Source organism: Cebidichthys violaceus, unplaced genomic scaffold (assembly GCF_023349555.1).
Source record: "Cebidichthys violaceus isolate CVI_PGR_0920_01 unplaced genomic scaffold, fCebVio1.0.p SCAF_4, whole genome shotgun sequence".
NCBI classification, from domain to species: domain Eukaryota; kingdom Metazoa; phylum Chordata; class Actinopteri; order Perciformes; family Stichaeidae; genus Cebidichthys; species Cebidichthys violaceus.
In genome coordinates, this window is record NW_027176594.1 from 2801441 (window position 1) to 2823356 (window position 21916).

The 21916-nt window shown below is 40.9% G+C and overlaps 2 protein-coding genes across 2 annotated transcripts; one reads left to right on the top strand and one right to left on the bottom strand.

Annotated features, from left to right (window-relative positions):
• Positions 1-1153: 1153 nt before the first annotated feature.
• Positions 1154-4358, top strand: npy2r (neuropeptide Y receptor Y2). The gene is made up of 2 exons (XM_068727375.1): positions 1154-1306; positions 3222-4358. The coding sequence occupies exons 1-2, from the start codon at positions 1301-1303 to the stop codon at positions 4356-4358; spliced, it is 1143 nt and encodes a 380-aa protein (XP_068583476.1). The 5' UTR covers positions 1154-1300.
• Positions 4359-10875: 6517 nt separating this feature from the next.
• On the bottom strand, positions 10876-21725 carry LOC137885231 (PDZ and LIM domain protein 3-like). The gene is made up of 7 exons (XM_068727411.1): positions 21552-21725; positions 17301-17452; positions 16069-16153; positions 15772-15959; positions 13589-13716; positions 12217-12328; positions 10876-11383 (listed from the first exon to the last, which is right to left on the bottom strand). Exons 1-7 carry the CDS (start codon positions 21642-21644, stop codon positions 11194-11196), a joined length of 948 nt encoding a protein of 315 aa, XP_068583512.1. The 5' UTR covers positions 21645-21725; the 3' UTR covers positions 10876-11193.
• Positions 21726-21916: the final 191 nt, after the last annotated feature.

A 21916-nucleotide genomic window follows, 5' to 3' on the forward strand; every position in this document is an offset into this window, starting at 1 on the left:
ACAGTGAACATCAAGGCTACATTAAAGTTGGATTACTTCGGTGAGATCATGAGTGATGGACAATAGCTTCCTAGAATTGAAGGGAAAACACACAGAAAATGTAAAATAGTGTCGAAAGTAAAGCAAAAAATGTTGACTATAAACAATATAAAGAGCTGTTGTTGTGATTCTTTAATGATAGCAGAACAATATGTTTGTGTGTTGACAACCACATGAAAACAAAGACATCATTTACTGTCTGCTCCACCTCCTAAAATCATTGGGGACAATCTTGACATGCCCTTCTAGTCAGGGATTCCTGGTCTTTGTCATTACTTCACCATCTGTGTAGTTGCACTATGGGCTAATTGGGCTTTTGCCAAGGAGGCTGCATGACAGTAACTCAATTTCCAATGGCCACATGGTGTCTTGGTTTGTAACAGTGGTGATCTAATCATGAGCCGAATTACCAGCCACAGCGCTCGAAACGTTGGAAAAAAGCAAACACAGACGTGTGCACTTATACTCGACCACTCTTCAAGAGTCAAATCTAATCAGGCCTTCAGGTGACATTATGTTTGCATTATCTGCTGGCGATCGTGCTATTACTCCAAAGAAATGCAGAAAAATCATGTATTCATGTTTTTAATTACTACTTGACATGTGAAGCAGTTTGTGCTTTGACTTCTAAGTTATTTTAATCAGCAGGAAGTCATCATCAAACCGCGGTTGCTCCTCACCAAAGAATTGCTCTGCACAGGCAACCCCAGTTTTGATTCAATGACATCTGAAACATCTCTCAATTAAATTAGATTGACTTTCTTACACTGTTGGTTATTAAGTGAGAGTCTAAGACAAATGCTCAATTTACAGTATTAATTATAACCCTTTGTCTTATATAACCCCCTCCATTCAGCACGAGGAGAGGCTATACTTGCGCAGAATGAAAGTACCAAACCGACCCATTGTGAGGCAAAGAGCAATCATCTCGCGGGTGGAGCATGTTGGTCGAGGAAGGACGTGTTTCCTCTCTTGTGCTCAGCCTGCCTCATTTGTTGGTCTCTCACAGCCTCGCAGGGCAGGTACTGTAATGCACCCCCAACGTAACGGGCTGCAGTGCGCACTGGCAAACCGCGCGCTTCGCTGCCGTTGAGCGCACGTTGATCCTCCTTGAAGAAGATTAATCCGACGGGTGCTTGAGTGGTTCCATACTGTTTTGGTTGTTTTTGGATTCAACCGGAAAAAGAAGAAGCATGTCAAAAGATGTCAATAAACTTTACTGCAGGACGAAACACTGAGGGGAATCTGAAAATCTCTGCAGATGGAGGTGAGTAAAAAGCGTGTTGATCTGGCATCTGATCTTTTGATCCGGACAATTTTGGGAAAAAAACTTGCTTATTAGAGCTTCTGATCCACGTCACGTTTCTCTTCGCTCCTGTTAATGTTAGTTACTAATTTAAGATTTCCTGTTCAGCAGCCGGTTGCCACTCGTCCTCACTCCTGATATTCACATGTTCAGATTTATCTCATAAAATATAAGTGAACATACCTGTGGTTCATATACCTGCAGAGTGAAAGTCCAATATCTTTTAAAGAGAAAATCCACAGTAAAACAATATGCATCGTGCTTTTTGATAGTGATAGTGGAGTTTGGAGTGCAGTATTATGTCATAGATGTTTTGTTTGAGTTTTATTTGTATATGGATTGGAAAATGTGGCCATTCCAGCAAAATAGCACTTATGCCCATCGCGGAGTCAAGGTGAAAAAAGAGGAAACGAGAGTGAGCATCAGACTGGGGGAAAAAAAAGAGGAAATATGATGAAAATTATCCGGGTCTGGGCTTCGCTTGGATTGGCAAAGCAGATTGCCCAAAGCCACAGTGCGTGGTGTGCAGTGAGGTTGTGGCTAACAGCTGTCTGAAGCCCTCTTCTTTACGTCGCCACCTGAACACCAAGCACGCCAGTGCAAGTCAAAAGCCCCTTATATTTTTTGATATCGAAACTGGAGGAGTTACAAAACAGCCAAAAACAACTGCAGTCTCATTCATGTGAATTCATTCATTCAAAAGTTGATCATGATCCCGGTGTCCAACAACAGTGTGTCGCGCCGCATCGATGCTTTGTCCGAAGACACCCTGGCTGCATTAGTCGGTCGCGTGAAGAAGAGTGAGTCTACAGATGTGGCCAATCTTCTGGTGTACGTCCGTTACCTTTTCGAAGGCACGGTGCAGGAAGATTTAATGAAACCGCTATGTATGGTTGATTGTAAATTAAATGTGATGCAATCTGCCTCTGAGCCTGCGCGTGTGTCCTCGTCATCTTTATTGGTCTTTATTAAAAGTGACGCCTTGTGTAACTGAAATTTACTGAAACTTTGTTGCAGTGTTTCAGGGCGTTTTCACACCTGTAGTTTGCTTTGTTCCGATTCAGGGATTGATATGATACAATGTTGCAGTTGCCCCTTTGTTCGGTTTGCGTTCACTCTGCAACATTTAACAGCGGACTAAATATTGTAAACAAACGCCACGCGCGAGCAAACTGTTCTCTCATTGGTCCGATTTTTATGCGGCTACAAATAGGCTCTGTTGCTTTTTTGTTTTTAAGGTGTGGGGGATTGGGGGTGCGTGAACCTGGTCGGGATGTAGAAGGGGGTGCGTGGCCTAAAAAGTTTGGGAACCGCTGTTCCACTGTAATGCAAGTTAGATATTGAGAATCTATTGAAATCTCCTTGTCCTGTCTTCTGCATCTTCCTCTATCCAATCACCTGCATGTCCACCATCACCACATATATAAAGCTCGTCTCCTCTGGCCTGGCAGTTCCATCTTTAGCATCCTTCTCCCCATATACCCAACATCTCTCCTTTGCACATGTCCCAACCAACTGTCATCTAACATAAGCTGTCCCTCTAATACACCCAATTCCTCTACCGTTCCATACTCATCACTCCCATCGAACATCTCAGCATCTTCAACTCTATCACCTCCAGCTCTGTTGAAATCTACACATATATATTGCAAATAGTGTCACTGCTCTCTGAAGGCAGAATACATATTCATTAATTGCAATGCTTTTCAAATGTTCCAAAAAAACAACAACATTGTTTAATATATTTTAGATTCCACCTTGTTGTTTTCAGAGAGATATTTAAAAAAAAAAATTGCCAGAATGTTGCCATTAAATTAATAAAATAAGGTCACATTGTGTGTGTCCATTGCTGAAAGTGATGTCCATCTTTTCACAGAGTGACTTATGGGGACTGTTCGCCATGGACACAGCAGATCAAGTCAACACCACTCAAGTAGAAGATTCACAACTTGGACTTAATTCTTCCAACTGCTGCTCAACTGTCGGCGCCATAAAGAATGGGGTCTTTCAGAAGCTAGACGACAGCACTAAGCTGGTTGGAGTTCAAGCTATTCTCATCCTTGCTTACAGCACAATCATATTGCTTGGAGTCATTGGAAACTCCTTGGTGATATATGTTGTCTTCAGGTTTAAGACTCTTCGGACCGTCACCAATTTCTTCATTGTAAACCTGGCTGTGGCAGACTTGCTGGTGAACACGCTGTGTTTGCCCTTTACCCTCGTCTACACTCTGGAAGTCGAGTGGAAGCTAGGTCAGGTGTTGTGCTTCTTGCTGCCCTTTGCTCAAGGCATCGCAGTGCACGTGTCCACCATCACCTTGAACGTCATCGCCCTGGACCGCCACAGGACCATTGTCTACCACATGGAGACCAAGATATCCAAAGACATGTGCGCTGTGGTCATCGTCATCACGTGGGCCGTCAGCGCCCTGTTGGCCAGCCCGCTCGCCATCTTCAGGGAGTACAAGACGGTCTACCTTTCACCGGAAGAGCCTATTCAGGTGTGTATGGAGAAGTGGCCAGGCAGCAGCATGAACGGAAGCATCTACAGTATATCAGCGCTTTTTGTTCAATACGGTCTACCTCTGGCCATCAACTGCTTTGCCTACATCCGCATCTGGAATAAGTTGAAGAATCACATGACTTACGGAGGACGACATGATCGTCGACAGCAACATAAGAAGACCACGAAGATGCTGCTGACCATGGTGGTAGTCTTCGCTGTCAGCTGGTTGCCTTTCCATGCGTTCCAGTTGGCGGTTGAATTCGACAGCACCTTGTTGTATATGAAGGACTTCAAGCTGCTTTTCACCGTGTTCCATATTGTGGCGATGTGCTCGACGTTTGTCAACCCCATCCTGTATGGGTGGTTGAACAACAACTTCAGGGCGGCCTTTTTGTCCGTGTGGAAGTGTTACCAGCCGTGCACTTCCGGGTCAAGACGCCCCAGAGGCAGAGAGACACAAAAAAATGTTGACAGGTTTTGTACAGATTGCGTATCAACAAATGTTTAAGTGTCTGCTCAGTCAAAGACGGTTTATTGTGACTCATTTGTAGAGATGTTTGAATTCTTTTTTTTGTGTGGGCATTTTGAGGTATATTGAAAATAATAAAGACGGTTTGAAGGAAACTACTTCAACATTTAAAAAAGGGCCTCGACTTCAAAGTGTCTAAACTGACATTACTAACAAAGGAAGGTCACAGTAGCCCTCATTCCAATCAACACTTTTCAACTCACAAGTGTTTCTGTTTGAACTATGGTGGGTAATCCCAGTCTGTTGATGCAGTTTCTCTGGCTTGTTTCTTTTTCATTTTTCAGGTTGTTCCTTCTGAAGTATCAAATGAATTCAATCTTAAATTTGAGCACAGCTGATTCAACCTTTGGAACTCCGTTAATCACATGGCCCCCCTCACTTTTATTGTTCCAGGTTGATTTTCTGTCTCACACTGTTCAGTCATCCTGTGCCAGATGATAGAAATGTTAATACACCCCCCTGAGTTGCCTCCCGTTATTACCATGCGCTCAGAGCAATGAGTATCAGTAAGTACTTTGCAGATGTTTGGCTTAACCTCGCAGGTTGCTTACAGTCAATATTTTTACTTACAATTAATGTTGGTCAAAATTCTGTTACTACTCCATATAAAGTATTTAAATGCTACTGGGCTCTTTGTAGTTAAGATGCAAGTACAGCATTATCTATCAGAATGTATTTAAATCTATAAATTAAACTAAACATGATTTTGAGTAATATGACCATTTAGATTTTTGTATAATACGTTTTCTTTTCCACTTCATTGTGTCTCCCCCACTTCTGAAAACCATGTCCTTGAGACTATCTTCATACATTTTTTTTAAATACAATACCCTCTCCCCTCCCTACAAAAAAATCATCCCCCAACATAAAAAAATACAAAAAATTACATAAAAAGACAAAACACAGCCCGTGTCTGCACAAGACAACCTGGTCTATCCCCATTTCGGACATAAAAAAGTTATAGTAGTAAAAAAATCCCATCTAACCTGCTTGGTCTATACGCAGTATACATTGTGAGTGGGTATTTAGAAACTCCTTCAACCCTCATTTTAATCAAAGTTCTCAGATTTGAGTAAAAGCCTTTGAAGCATCTAGAAACACATGAAAATGCTGAAATTGTCACCATTATAGGCAATGATTTAAGATTCTATCTATTAAATATACAATACAAACTAATTAATTTGCAACTTTCTGGCAACTGAAAAAGCCTCCACAGTAATTTCACTTTGTCAAATAAAGAGTTGAGGCCATTTAAATTGGTGCCTGTTTGAAGCCTGAATAAGGGCCCATCACCTGCAACCATATCAAGTGTCACAACAATGTCAAAACCTCAGTACTTTTCTCTGGAATATTGTACATGTTTGCAGTGTACATCTGTACATAAAGTGCTTCTATGATATTCATTAGTAGCCTAGCTGACCTGATGTACTTGATTACGTCATTGTGATATTGTTAACACCAGCGGTATTATTTAAAGTCATAACAGTTTAAAAAAAAATTGAAACATATACATAATAAGAAATCAGTAACATATGTTTTTCATACTGTTGCTTTTTTTTTTTAATAACAATTCATAGCTAGAGGTGCTATATTTGAGATTGGGAGCATTACCTCTCAACAGCTCTCAACATGGCGACGGCTGAGCCAGCGACTTGCAGCTAACAGCGCTAACATTGCAAACTCCTGCGAAAGTGCTGACAGAGCTAAAAGTGTTTACCTGAGCGTGAACCGGAGGGTGGGTGCTACGTTTACGCGACAACGCGATCGGTGGAGATGGCGCACTGCAGAGCGGTGCCTATCAGCTAGCCAATGGGACACACACACACACACACACACACACACACACACACACACACACACACACACACACACACACACACACACACACACACACACACACACACACACACACACACACACACACACACACACACACACACACACAATCTGTGGCCAGCCCGGCTATGTCAACAAAGAACGGAGTAGCTCGGATAACAACACACACAGAGGGAGAGTGACTTCATTCTCTGCTCAGGTAGACATTACTCCTCTCCATCTTTACATAGCTAATAGGTGTTTGCTGCTATACTAATGCTCTGAATCACATATAGAGCACCTTTAACACTTAATCTATCAAGTCAAGGTGCTTCAGGGTCAACATACTGTGTAACCTTGTAAGAAGAAAAAAAAGAAAAAAAAAGCTGTGTTTATTTACAAGGGGATCTATCATTTGATTCAGTGTCATTATTATTCTAACAATGTTGCTAAATGGATATGTAATGGACATAATGTCCCATTTTATCAGCCTGTTTGAATGTCAATACTACTCTGTCAACTGTCAGTAGTCAAACAAAGTGTTTGGTGGTAGATTATAGTGCATGCGAAAAATGTACAAATAAATATCAAGCACGTGTGAAACGGAGAAAGTGACGTGTGAAGTACACTGAACTTTGTTTCAACCTGGACGTTTAATGCGGTCTTTGTGTTATGGGGTCTGAGCTGCAGTCGCAGAGGGATGCAATTGTTTGTGTTATGGGTTGAGCAGGAAACTGATATAGGGTTTCTTATTAGACAGATGAGGAGTTCCTCCCCCTCCCCAACCTGTCTTTGTTTGCAGTGAGCAGCCTAATTGTTTGTGTTTTGAAGGACCCTTCCTATTGACCAGGTCTTCACTGATTAACTTTGTGCGTACATGAGGAGCTGAGGGACGGATACATTAGCTTTACATGTCCATTTTTAGTCAGCTATTCATGGTGCATTAAGCAATAAATCAAAAATGTTTTCTTTAACTGTCTGATGTTATTGATCTGCTGTACCCTCAGGAGGAGGATACTTACAGATCAATTAAAATGAACAAGAGCTTTAAAACTAATTCAATGAATCTTTGTTTGCCAATGGTCTCGTCTTTTGGCTTTAATAAGAGAAAGCACTTACGTCACTCCTCGTGTCTTGTCTCTTTCCATTCATATGCATTATCATTTGATTAATGGCAGTCTTTCAGTGACCAGCGTATCGATTTTGTCAATGAATTGTAATTCCATTGGGAAATGATTAAAGTGGGAGAGGATAGTGGAACAGCTTGACAGCAGAAGCATGATTTATTGATGTGGTTAGTGGCTCATGGCTTCTTTAGGGATGTTGTTACCATACATTATATTAATGAGGGTACACTAATCCTCAAAAATATTAGTCATATTAATGACTTATTCGGGTAGCAGAAAAGTCATCCTGTCATCAGCATAAAGTAAAACTGCACATTTATTGTTTGTGCTCCTCATATTAATGTAGTTTGAATGTTTTGGACTGATGGACAAATATAACAGGTCATTGTAAAGCTGCATTCATTTTTTGGAAATTACAAAAATAAAAGCCAATATGTCAGTTACCTACTTACACACCCATCAGACATGGAGCAATGTTGTCATTTATTGTGAGTCATTTTTGGGAACCTGAATAATGTTATGGCAAATATTCATTGGTAGCTGTGGTTTGGCCAGCAGGTAGTTTGCAGTTGACTCATCAGCACTTTCTTAATGGAAACAGCAATCTAAGGTCGATACCGTAATACAAGCAGCTGAGAGTCATCTATAAAATGTATGAACCATGAAAAAAGAAAATAAAAAAAAAAATCCTCTGTGTTTGTTACTGTATCAGCGACACATTTTACTTGATTTGATTGAACAATCAAGATTGTTTTGTTGTGAGTTGCTAAGTGTTGAAGATATGAGCTGTAGTGTTGTTTGCCTTCTCTCGAATATAATAAAACCAGGTCAAATACATTTGAAAAAAACAACAACAACTCTACAGCAACGTGTCAGTAATCATTTCCCAGTTATTCAAGATAAATCACAGATCTTGTTGTGGGCATAGACTGTATAAAGGAAGTGGACGTAGTCACTGTATTTTGGCCAGTCTTGGTTTCTATTTTACTCTGGCTGAACTGTACTGTTAGCTGGGTGAGCTAGCAGTATCAGTTAGCTAGAAACTATAAACACGTGCCATCAGTAGATGCTTCGTGCTGCGTGGTGATGAAGAGGAAAAATATGTATTTCGGATTCTGGGGTGAACTGCCCCTTTTATCAATTATTATCAAAATGATCATTATTTAAATGAACTCAGCAAAACATACATTTAAATATCCGATACAACATACTTGGTAACTTACTTTGACTACAGTGTTTTCTGTTCTCAAAGAGCTAAAAATGATACTTTAGCTCCACCCGCTGTGTCAACAGGGTCTTACCACGGCAGCAGGAGCCACTTCTCTCAGTATGCAGTCCTATATGTGCAGTGGACTAAATTACTGATGTAAGCCTATGGATGCTACTGTTGAACCTTAATATCATTATCATCAAACAATGTACCTGTCTGTGTTTGCATCCCAAGGTGCACTGCAGCCGTCACTGGAGAGTTTTAGGGGGTTATTTACCAGGTTTTTTTAAAGGCAGTACAACCACCTTCATATAATCTATATTCTGCTTCAGGTTTTTTGACTTGTTCCCATTATTACAGATGCTTAGCAATGTTTTTAAATGACTGCGCCATAGCATCAAACCCAACATGAGTGAGTAATGATGGAGCCAGTGGCTTGGTGTGCTTTATCCTCAGCAGACTCCGTTGTGTAACTGTCTGGAGCAGAGACAGGAGTGGAAATCTCTTGATCTAATCAATTACATTTTTAACCCCACTGTGCTTTTCTTCTACACCCAATTGAAATAAGCAATCAAGCCAACAACTCATTCAAAAGGGAACAGTACAACTTGTTCCACCATCTCAATTTGAATTCTCGTTTGAGTCATATAATGGATGCTGAAGCAACCCAAACAAAGAAGACCCTCCATCTATACTAAATGGACTGTTGTAAAGAAGCTACAGGATCAATGCTGGTGTTACAAGGAGGTGTATAACATCAGCTCATATTCCCCGTTTGTCTTTTCCTTGTTGCAAGCAACTTCCTTGACATTACGTCACTTCATCGGGGTTTCCATAGGTCCGGGTCTACCAGTCTGCTCAGCAGCAGTGGACAAATACATAGGCGGTCTCACAGTATGGCTGTTGGCCAGCAATGATGTATTTTTCCTCAAAAAGAACAGATGATGAAGACCAGGCTACACAGACTAACCACAAACACCAGATATGCTCCATCTCACTGTAAGCATGTTGCATTTCAGATGAAGTTAAACTGAAAGTAATCTGGTGCTCGATTGGGTTAAAAGCAGAAGAGAAATGTATTGCGTTTAGATTTTGCGGGGGACAGATCCTAGTGTGTCACGTTAAATTGCACTATGTCTATGTTGTGCTGTCGCGGCACTGATTGCCCAGATTTCAGCTGATCGGGAAGAAGCCTGAGAATAAGTTCCCAAATCAGTGCTCTCGCAAGGAAAAAATGCCTCTTCGATAAGAAAATGTGTATAAAGGGTTTTCAACGAAAATAAACCCCAAAAACTAAATAAAATAAAGCCGGCGGGGTTGTGCTGGAAAAGCACCAAAATATAACCTGGAAATATTTTCTTTTTCCTGTAATATTTACTCAGACTAGGTTTCACAACATTCAAAATAATCCTCAAACGGAAAAGTTAAGACAGCAATGACCTCTCAAAGACGGCCATAAGACCAGCTTTTCTGGCTGAATCTGCTGAAACGAGTTCTGCATAATGCTGCGCAACGATCACAATGCCTAGGATGTGCAGTTCCCCACTTCTCTTAAGCCCTAGAGAAATGGTGTTGTCACACCCTGATTGGCCAAGAGGCAAAATGCACCAAGCTGCTCTCAAGTCTCAATTAGGAGCCAGTCCTCACACCCTGCACAACAGGTGATCTGAATAACCCTCTAATTGACTCAGGGGAATTGTGACATTCAGTTAAAATGAATTGAGGAAAAGGGAAATGACAACAAGTTTTTGAAAAAAAAATAATCTTCATTTATAGGCTTGAAAGGTGTTTTTTAAAAGTTACACTGGTAGGAGCAGCAGCTGTCAGCTTAAACTCCAATCTTTTCCAAAAGGTCTTTTTCGCAGCCGACATTTTGAACACAGGACGATGGCTCCATTCTGCTCAAGTGTGGAATAGAATGATTCGGCATAACCACAAATTGAAGAGTTTATTCAGGCTTGATGCCCAATAAGAGGGCCCAGAATAACTGCATCTCTGGCCGCAGAGCAGCAGCTGAGCACCGGTAATGCAGTCAGCTGTGTTTGTAGTTCTGTTAGCTGTCCAACGTCCAAAAGAGTAATGGTGAGCAAACTGTTTTTCCCCATGGACAGTCTGTGGTTCCCCCCCCACACACACACACACACACACACACACACACACACACACACACACACACACACACACACACACACACACACACTGTTTCTCTGGCGGCAGCTGGGTTATTCTGATTTTTTTTCGGCAAAGGCTATTTGTGAATATATTGCCATATAAAGGCACCACCTGTTTTCTACAGGTGCTTTTCTTCTTAAGACTTCACATACAGAGGCCATCTATGAGTCAGTATGAGCAAAAGGTCTTTATTGCAAAGACATTGAATTATGAGAAACTGGCAAAATGAAAGAGGCAAGTCTCAGTGTGTTTTGTAGTCACTGCTGCTGGGTTCTTTAAACAACCGGGCTGTTCAACTGTGAAACGTTCCTACACAGAGAAAACATCTTGCTGTAAAGATCAGGGAGTAAAGTAAGTAATATAAGTAATATTCTTATCGATATATATTATTGCACACGGACAACATCAGATAAACAAGTGCAGACAAACACATAAAACAGATGTCGGACACAGAAGTGTCTGTTTGTATGTGTGTCTGTTTGCTGTGGATCTATGCAGAAGGGAAAGTTGTGATGAGGTCGTGTCCCTCCGGTGGTCTCATTCTAGCGCGAGCGTGAGTCTCACAGTACAGCTGCCCCTCCACGAAGAAATAGCCCTTCTGTTTGAGGTTGACGTCACAGTCGGAGCACACAAAGCAACCGGGGTGACGATATTTGTCTCGTGCTTTGACCACCGTCCCGCTGTAGCATAAAAGACAAAGAGGGAGACGTCAAGAGAAAAGAATAGGGTTTGTGTGAAGTACAGGAGCAATAGTAAAGCCAGTATAGTATAATGTAGTATAAATACACTGTCCCTAAACTGGTCACTGGCAAGAATAACCTGGAAGCAACACAGAGACTGCACCAACATTTTCAATGGAAAAAAACCCACATCATAATAATAAGAATGATCTCGTAATAAATAATAAATAATACATAATAAATTCAACATTCACTCATCTTAAGGAAAGTAAAGAAGAACCTGATTTGTTAAACTCAAATAGTCAGCTATATACATACAAAGCTATTACGGTAATTTATTACTTTAACTCCCCTATAACTATTATAACAACCTAATGAACAATAAGGTGTGTAAGGACACTTGTACAGTATTTAATAAAGTTTCTAGTCAACCATAATTACTCCTCCTATGAAGCATCTATAACTGGTGTTTAAACATGAATACTTGATTACACAGTAAAACATAAATATATCATATATAATGTTATATGATATATAATTACACATATCAATACATGATTGAAATGATTTATTTAGAATTTATTTTTCTGTATGTCAGATTCATATTTTCATTGGATGACGAGCTGTTTTTCAGGATTTTAAAAGGCACATCATGCCAACAGAAAAGTGGTTTATTATTAATATTTTCTCTTCTTGGTTAAGGGCAGTGTGGTCAATGAACAAAAGGATTCCTATATTTCTTGAACAATGTATTTGCATAAAAGCATATCATGTTAAGATTTGAGCATAACAGTTCAATTCTGTGCAACAGCCGTGCAATACAAACAACTCACACAATCCCATTCCCACACTTGTCGCAGACGGGCAGTTTCTGCAGGTTTCCTGTGGGCGTAGTTGGTTTGGTTGTCGGGGCTTTCACTGTCCTGGTCACAATGGGACGAGTGCCTGTCCACATGGGAGAGAGACCACGCATCAAAACAACCCTGTGCTTATGCAAGAGCGCATGAATACAAACAAAACACTCAAGAGAATTGAGGCAGGGACACTTATAGCCTCTTGAAGTCCTAATGAATGCTTCCTTATCGAGTATAAGCATATTTCATAACTTCAATGGCTATCAGGATGCATTTTTACAACTGAATTAACAGAGGAAACACATGGAGGAGTGCTTTTGAAATGCAGCATTGTGTAGCTACTCTGAACTAATTGGATATAGGTAACACATGATGGCGTGCTTTAATTACATATTGTGTAGCATACTGTGTATGTTATGAGTCATACAGGGTCAAAATATTGCATACACGATTTAAACAATAGGGTTATCTTTATCTTTGTTCCCATGTTTATAATTGTTTATGCCACAGTTAGAAGGTCGTCAAACGAGCAATGTGGTTCAGTAAATTCAACTGTAGCGTAGGAGTTACAGCCGGTTGTTCGCACGGTTGTCGGTTCAATCCCTGGCTCCTCTCGTCCACCTGTGGAAGTGTCATTGGGCAAAAATGGTCCTGATGTGTGTATGGGACGTAAATATATAAATCGCTTTTGAGAAAAGTAAGCCGTAAGAAATCAAAAACATTTGCTGCGCCACCTTATGAAATAGCTCTAACTGCAATTATGTGCTCCAGCCCTCATCACTGCAGAATGAAATGTAGTATACTTGAGCTGAATCCTTCTTGGCAACAATGACATTCCTAAAACCCCAAAAAAGAACTGCGTCTCGTGACGAGAAAATTGCAGTAGTAATGCAAAATACCCTGAAAACATTGCCTCACATTTGAAGTATTTCGTTTTAACGTTGAATACTCGTGAATAAATAAGTAATGTAAAAAAGAAAAATCTTTAGCTATTGTTTATCAAGTGTATGTGATAGCATCTTTTTTCCAGTGGAGCCTCGTCCACTTCACACCAGTGAGTAAAAAAATCGGAGAAAAAAAGAAATACAAAAATCTCTAATGTGAAAGAACCAAAATGGTTTTAACTGTGGCAGTAAATAGTGTGTTCATGCAGAACCTCATAACTCATAATAAAAAGCTCATTTAGAAAATAAGTTTCTGTGGCCTTTAAAACATCTTAATGTTTCTACTGTGAGGCCTTGCGTCTTTTTGGCTTCAGTAAAAATACAAATATTTGTCTCTGTAATCATTTCAACCTGTGAGATGTTTTTGTGTTGTGGAAGTAATAGTCTGATAAAAACGAAGAGCTCACCATCACTGTCGATAAAGTCCTGCAGGGCTCGGAACGAGCCAGACTGCCGAGGCTCCTGGGGCTCCTCCTGGTCTCTCTGTAACATCTGGTACACGTCAGAATCCTCGATGCTGGCCAAAGTCCTGGGACTGAGCACACACACACACGCACGCACGCACGCACGCACACACACACACACACACACACACACACACACACACACACACACACACACACACACACACACACACACACACACACACACACATGCATGCATACAAGTACAATACCTGGTCAGGATGCACACAAATGCACACTCAACCATTCAATTGTGAAAGTATTCCGATCCTTTACTTAAGTAAAAGCACTACGACTCTGTGAAAATACCTCACTGCAATTAAAAAAAGACTTTTCTTTATTATATTATAGTTTATTTAGCTTAAGAAGTAGGAACAACTCTGATTAACATTTAATCAGAAACATTTAAAATTAAAATCACCAAACTTGGAGATGCATGGTGTCACTGGACATGGTTCAGTTTTTAGTTGTTGACAATGTTTAGTTATTGTTGTTATTATACATCATATCTTGTTAAAATATTTTGTCATCAATAATACATTAATTTCATGTTCTCTATAATATTGTGAAATTGTGATATTATATATATATATATATCTTTATATATAGGTAGAGGCTTCAAATTAGCCCTTTCTGCTTCTAACTCCACCGTGATATTATTTCTCTTTGTTATGTTTGTGTATTTTTTTAATTGTGCAAAATAAACTAAACTAAACTAATGAAAAATCTGAAAAAAAAACTAATAACATAAGCTGTCAGACAAATGTAGTGGAGTAAAAGTAAAAAAAAATGTCCACTCTGACGAGAAGTGTAAAGTTGCATAAAATGGAAGTGCAGGTACTTGAGTAAACATACTTCCACCACTGCTACTATCTATGACACAGCACTGCTTTGGTCTCAAGGTTGCAATCTGATACGACAGTGACAAATTCAACGTCTTTTTCCCAGACCGCCCTAAGTCAGTTTTATTAAGAGGGATTCATGCTAGTGGCAGAAGTGATGCATTGCTATCTTAAGTTAACTGCATCAGGTGAGAACAACCAGCTGGAGATGACAGAGCTACAACACGGGGAGTCAAACTTAAAAGGAGAAGAAAGGTTTAGATGCTGAATGTGGGATGAGTAAGAAAATCCATGAGCTGGACCACATCCACAAAATGAATGAAAGATGTTAGCGTAGTTTAACAACATGCTCTTTTTTTTATTGTGTGCTATTAAATAATAATTACCTCTAGTTGGCTGGTTATAGTGTTTGTAAATGCATTACAATGAAATCAGGGGGATGTAGAGTGAGTCTGTATTGTATTGGCTGACATGACTAAGCTTTGATGTGATATATATGTCTTATTCAGAATTTGTAGTCGAGCCATGGACAGATTCCTTCCTGTGGTAATACGTTCTCAGTGAGACACATCGTATATCAGGTAGCCTAATGACATCCACATGAGGGGCAGGCTGAAGGTTATCATACTGTGGCCATATTAAACTACTCAGCTGATACCTTCAAAAAAAGTGTATTGCTGTGTTAGTAGCCCTGCAGGCTGTAATGATCATTACAAACCATAAACATAACATTGATGGTTGAAAATAGACATTTAATCAGGTAGTTGTGTTAAAAAATATGATCTTTTGTCAACAAAAAGCTAACCTTGAGATTAATTAAGCAAAAAATTCCAATGATTTGTTGTTTGCAGCTTCCAAAATGTAAGGATTCACTGCTGGTCTTTGTTTTATATCAATGAAACGTTCAGTCAGATTAAACAAGCAACGTGAAAGGTACTTTTTTTCCTCTTTATCTATTTTATAAACATCAAAAATGAGTTGCGCCCCCCAAGGCCGACTGACCTACTGTAGCATGCTACAATTTAACACATAGGCAATGTTAGCAGTTAGCTTGATGACAAATGTTCATAGGTTTGTTTGCTAGTTTTCAGCTTATCATACCAGTGAAAGTTCCTCACTGGATGGATATGATATAAATGTCATTCATTAGGACATTAGAGCCGGCTGACTCTCTCACATATATGTCAAAACGACAGACTGTTTCGCCTTTTTAAGATATTGATGCAGGGCTTTGAAAGAGCCTGACTGCCATGTTTAAGCTGCAGATCGAGTGAGACCCATCACCTCTCCGGCTTGGGTAGAACCAGGCCTCGGATCTGGCCCTCCATGGCGTCCTGGATGTTGCCTGAGGAGTAGAGGCCGATCGGGGTGTTGTAGGCTGAACTGACCACCTGATGAGTGTCATCGATGTTCGCTGCCGCGACAAACGGCTGAGCTTTCCGGTTGTGACCCGTGCCGATGGGTTTGTATTCCTGTAGGGAGGAGAAGGAAGCAAGGTCATTATTGAGACAACTGTGGGATGATGATGTGAAGTATCATGTTGAACAAATGTGAGGTGATTTCTCAAACACGCTTGCAAACCTGCTGTTCTGCTTCTAGGTTCATTTTATATGGGTGAGCTTTACCGTCCTCCACAACACGTGGAGACCACATTCTCGATTCATTCCTGGAAATTATAAAAACAGATTCTGGTCAGAAGGTCACCACAACATTACTAATGGCTGTTGAATGACTCTGTTTTTGAGTCTGTGAGTGTGTGTGTGTGTGAGTTGTCTATAATCCCAACCTAGAAAATATCAAAACCGAACTTTAAACATCTGCTCACATGTTGGTCATACCATGGGAAACTATTTAAACTTTTTGAAGTGGGGTTTGAGTTTAAATTCACCAGATTTTTGAACGTGCTGTTGGATACTACTGTCCCATAACGCAACCCACAAAAGAAAGGTTCAAACTAAATTCAGATGGTAAAGGTAAAGCTCCAGAAACACAAGTTCTCTATAACAGCCAACTGACCGATGTCGGCACACTTCTTGTATCATTTCCTGTTGGTACTAAACAGACTTGCATTCTAACCGTAGGACACAGCAATATGAAGATCAGTAAGTTGTCCACACTGTCTAGCAGAGACTCACAACCTGGAGGTCGGCGACAACACAGAGCGATGAAAAGATCAATCTGAGGGGTCGTGAGATGATTAACAGGCATATAGAACTATCCTTATTTTTCTCTGACTTTCATCACTGGACAATGTTGACTCATCACACCTCCAACATGTATATACATGAACACTCTTGGTGCTGACTTACATTCAACCTGGCTGACTAGGGATCACAAATAGACAATACTTTGTTTTAAAGGGTTCTAACTCACACAGGCTATATATTCTGTCGTAGCAGTGCGTGCATTTATTGGGCTCCATCTACTGTTCCCATAGAGTCCAGTAGAGAGCCTGTGTGAGTTAAAGTGAGGGTTACGATACTGTAACTGTAGTTCTATAAGCACAGGCAGAACACTTTGCCAAGGGGGAGGGGGAGCTCCAGACGCATGCTCCTACTTGGAGGAGAGTATTACCCATAGAGTCCAGTAGAGGGCTCGAGCCTGTGCTAATAGAAACCGGGGTTACATTTTGTAACCTTCGTTACGAGCCAAAAAGGTTGGGAACCACTGCTGCACAGTATCAGCATGTACTACGGAAATTTAAAAACAGATATTGCAAGGCTAATGCATTCCATTCCATTATAGTGAGCAGGTGTTGCCTCTCCTGTGTCCACCACCTGCTTGTGTGCATGCTTTTTGTTGCTGCATATAACCTTTCAACAGTAAGACTGAGCTGATGGGTGGACTCTTTTATCTTGTTCTGGGCTTCGCTGTGCAGCATGTCTGTGGCTGGGAATCCCTCGATGGCCAGGATGACGTCACCGGCACACAAGTTGGCTACGGCGGCCTTACTGCCGGGGGTGATCTGCAAGTGGGTAGAAGAGAAGACTAGATAACAGAAATAAAGGCACTTTATTTTTATTTTGATTCCTATGCTAATTAATCCTCACCCCCTTTTTATTAAATTACTAAATATTTGTTTAAGGCCTTGAAAAAAACATTGCTGTAACTGTGCAGCATTTAATCTGTGTTTTAAAAATGTAAAACATATAATTTACTGGTTGTCAGAATTTTCCGTTTAAAATCCTGTATAATTCATTCTGGGGCTCTGGAAGAACCATATTGTTAAGTTCTTCTTCTATATTTTTCAATGTATTAACCCTTCCATATTACAGGTATGTGAATTAATAAGAGGTTGGACTGTTCTTACTGACATTAGAATGAATCCCAGAGCAAAAAAACCCCCCTCTGCCTCTATAAATCCCATTCAAATGGTCCTGTAAGTACAGGTGGGGCAGCATTCTGCAAAGCTATAGTCTGTTCTCCATCACTGGCACCTCATCTCTTAATGCACAACTCAACTGGAAGTCCCCTTGTGCATGTTCCCCTGCTGGGATCAGAGAGCCTCACCTGGCCTAAATACTCCACTAAGAAGCCCAGCTATTCAATCAAACTTAACAGAAAAGATTCAGGCCGTTCATAACCTAAATCTGCCAATTTTTTTTCCACCACATGCACTCTGCCAAACACTAGTTGCTCTCTGAGATGCAGATCGAGCTGGTTGGTATGCATGCGTGTAAACTGCACGTCCCTTGTCATGGAGATAAAGTAAACATGCGCTGCTTCCCAATAAGTGACAGCATCCAGATGGAATATGTATTCTGCTGGCCAGGAAGTGACCAAGATTAATAAGAACTCCCAGAGGGTCACCAGGGTCACAGAAAAATACCTAAGGAGGCAACTTCAAACCCAACTGAACATTCCCGCACTTACACTATACAGGCCATGACCTATGCTCAGCCATATTGCATTACGGGACATAGCTACACTGGGATGTTGCATTGAAACTTGAATTAGGTCATCTGCCTATAAATAACTGTGGATGAAAGTGCTGAGGGGATGGCTCATGCTGCCAAAGAGGGAGCAGTGATTTACAGTGGAGCATTTGTTGGAGGGCTGCCGTCTTACTGTATGTTTTATTGCTCGGATGTCTGCTACCTGAATCTGTGGACAACTATGCTTTTTATTGGATTCTTTCATTTACACGCAGCTCAGTTGTCACGTCAAACATTTGTCTTTGTTTGAATTTCTGCCATCTTTTCCTTTTTTTCTTTCCGTCTTTGCTGCCTCCGCTACCTTTTCTCCCCCTTTTATTTCCATCTGTCCTTCCTTCTTCAACTGATCTGCTTGCATGAACATCCCAAAAGCCGAAGAAGAAACAAGATAAAACCAAGTTCTGTACTGTTACTTAAGATACTTGAGTACAATATAGAAATATAGGTATATGGAGTTTCAGTAAAACATGCAATGTAAGAAGGAAGGAAGTGAGGGATTCAAAAAGGAAAGAGAGAATCCTGTTTCAATAATAAGCTATCCAATAAGAACAGCACTGGGGAAACTAATCTGGCAGGTCACAATATTAGCTGTATTGAAGCATACAGTATTCAAGCTAACACTGTATTTAAAGCTGCATTCATCAATATTTCAACAATGGATCAAATGAGTAAAGTAAGAAGGGATCACTGTTAGTGACAAACTAATTGAGAACTCTTATCACCCGACTCTGCAGGTGAACATAGTGGAGCATTTAGCTGCTAAAGAGCCAGATATTTCCCTCAGGAGCTTGGTGGAGACTAAAGCAAAGCTAAAAGGAGATTGGACTGACATTCCAAATGATAATGTTTCTCTGTATTCGCTGGATGTGTTCATAGGCAACCATTTTTCTAACACTGTGTTTAGAGCTTATAGCGCTGCCCCTAACTGGCGAAGAAGAAAAAAAGAGACAGATTAGAAAAAGAACAGCCAAAATTGATACAGCAGAGGCTAAAGAACTGTCCAGCTCCACACATTATCTTTCTTCTAGAGGGGAAATAAAACGCTGTGGCTTGATTGTATTTCTTTAAACCAATCAGAATTATCTTGGGGGGCAGTTCATTTGTCACGCTCCCGGTGCGCAAAGACCTTTATTGTTAAAAATGTATAGTCTCCACGTTCAAGCTAAAATAACTCCGATGACATCACCAGGGTTATTTTCTCAGACTCGCTCCTTCAGAGCCACAGAAGACAGTATACAACCGTTTCCACAGGCTCATGACAGGAAGAACAAATAAACCGATGTGTAAATGATAAAAGTCGGCACCCTGCCCCTTTAAGGCCGCTGTCTGCTGAGGGAAAAGATGATTATCACTTGTGTTTACTTTCTTCGACCAGCTGGGAACACCGGCCGCTCATAAGGAGGAGGATGTTCCTGACCAAAAAAGGCAGTGAAGGGAGACATTTGTGTTTAAATAAAGCCTGAGAGTTCAGCGACCGTATTGGTGAGACATTCAGTCAGGTATATCAGAGCTATTCACTTTTTTCTCTCCCTTACAAGTGCATTTTAACTCATTGCTTCTTGTGTTACTACTCGCATATCGTTTACCCTCCCAGATTCCTCTCCTTCCTCGTCCATCCCTTTCATCACAGTGTCCACTAACACAACAGCTGTGGGGTTATTGGAGGGAGCCAGTGGTTTGGAGACATATGCTTTTAGCCACTAGTTCCTGAGGTCTTCCCCTAAATATAGACACACATAACCCCAACAGAGCGGGATTACTGGGTCTCCTCACATCTGATCCCATGTGACAGCGGGGATACAGCACTCAAAAGTCTGACTGCTGATTAACACACCACTGTTCAGACTTTTTTTTTTTTTGTTGTTGACTTTTTTTAGTTTTTCTCTAATTATTAATGTATCCCCTTCCTTTGTCTTCTCTTCAATTAATTAGTGTGAATTAGTGAGCTTTAAAAGGTGCTGATTTGTTGGACGGAACAAGCGGTTTCCCTTTGCTTACAGTCTTTATGCTAAGCTAGGCTAACCGTCTACATATTGTCCCCTCGTACTTCAAAGCGGTATTGATCGCCTCACGTATAACTCTCGCCAAGAAAAGGCAAACTAAACTAAACTGCTCCTTTTAAATGGGATTTGTTTTTATCAGTTACCGTCTGTTTTTTTTCCGTGTGATTCGGTTACTTGGTGGTAGTTTGTTCAAACAGGAAATACCACATTAGTTTCAGGAAATCATCGTTTCATCAACAGATGAAGCGAAATTCCATCTGAATCGACAGCCCAGGACGCATCTGTGCATTGTGATAGATCATTTGACCATCCGAAGTGTCTGTAACTTGGTTACTATGAGTTTTCTCTCATGAATTACAGTCTGGTTTAGTTTTACACGTGTAATCTGTCATCTCCCAGCTCTGCCCGTGCCGTCAGTCTACAATAATGACGAGCTGCGTGATGCTGCGTGTCGACCTCAAACTGACTGGCTGTTTACAAGCTTTTGAACAGCTGCACCGTATCATAGACGTATCATATTGATACATATGTGACACTGTCCTCATCTTATCCCGTAACTGACACATTCATTTTTCTATATGTTGACTCGGCTGTCAGCGCGAATGCGTGGAGGATTTAAACAAATACATATTTTCTACATCTGGAGGACTCTACCTCTTTCTCCCATGTTTTTTCACCAGTTTTCTTGTTAGAATTGATGAGCTCCTTTATACTCCAGTCTGAAATCCACTCAATGAGACCATTGAGTGTGTGTGTGTGTGTGTGTGTGTGTGTGTGTGTGTGTGTGTGTCCGCATGTCAGAGTACAATGTAAGTTGCTATTTGTATCTAAGCCTCTTGCATTTACTGTGGCACAGGTGCAAGCCCCATTCCTGCCCAGACAAACTCTTTCTAGAAGGACACACAATGTTGAGGCTAACGGTAACACTGACCCCTCTGGACCGGACCGCCAAAGGATTATTAAATCACATTCACTTGGCTGCCGACAATAGAAACATCGTCAAATCCTTGATAAGCATATGATCAACCAACAGTGAAGACTGCTAAAAGCTGTGGAAAGGCTTTTTCTATTTATCAAGTTATTACAAGGATTATTAATGGAGACCTCCTATCACTCACTCACTCACCCTGGAGATGGTCAGGGGCTGGTTGAAGTCCTTTCCTCCTGTCAGGCGAAACCCCCAGGGGGCCGCACCGTCCAACACGACTTTGAGTGGCATGACCCTTTAGTGTCTCCCCGCTGTTGGAGAACAGCACTGACAGTAAACTGCAGGCAGCGGCGTAACACAGATAAAGAGCAGAGGGATATCAAAGTGATGGAGATTTTGACCCATGTGGGTGGGTGCAGGGGGAGGAGAATGGACAGACCCCACCCCAGAAGTGAAGTAATTGGTCAGATTTTGGGAACTGACTCCCAGACCGTTCTACCAGCACTTGCTGGACGGTCTTCCTGTATCTGTTGAGCACTTTTTTCTTATCTCTTCTTTTCTCT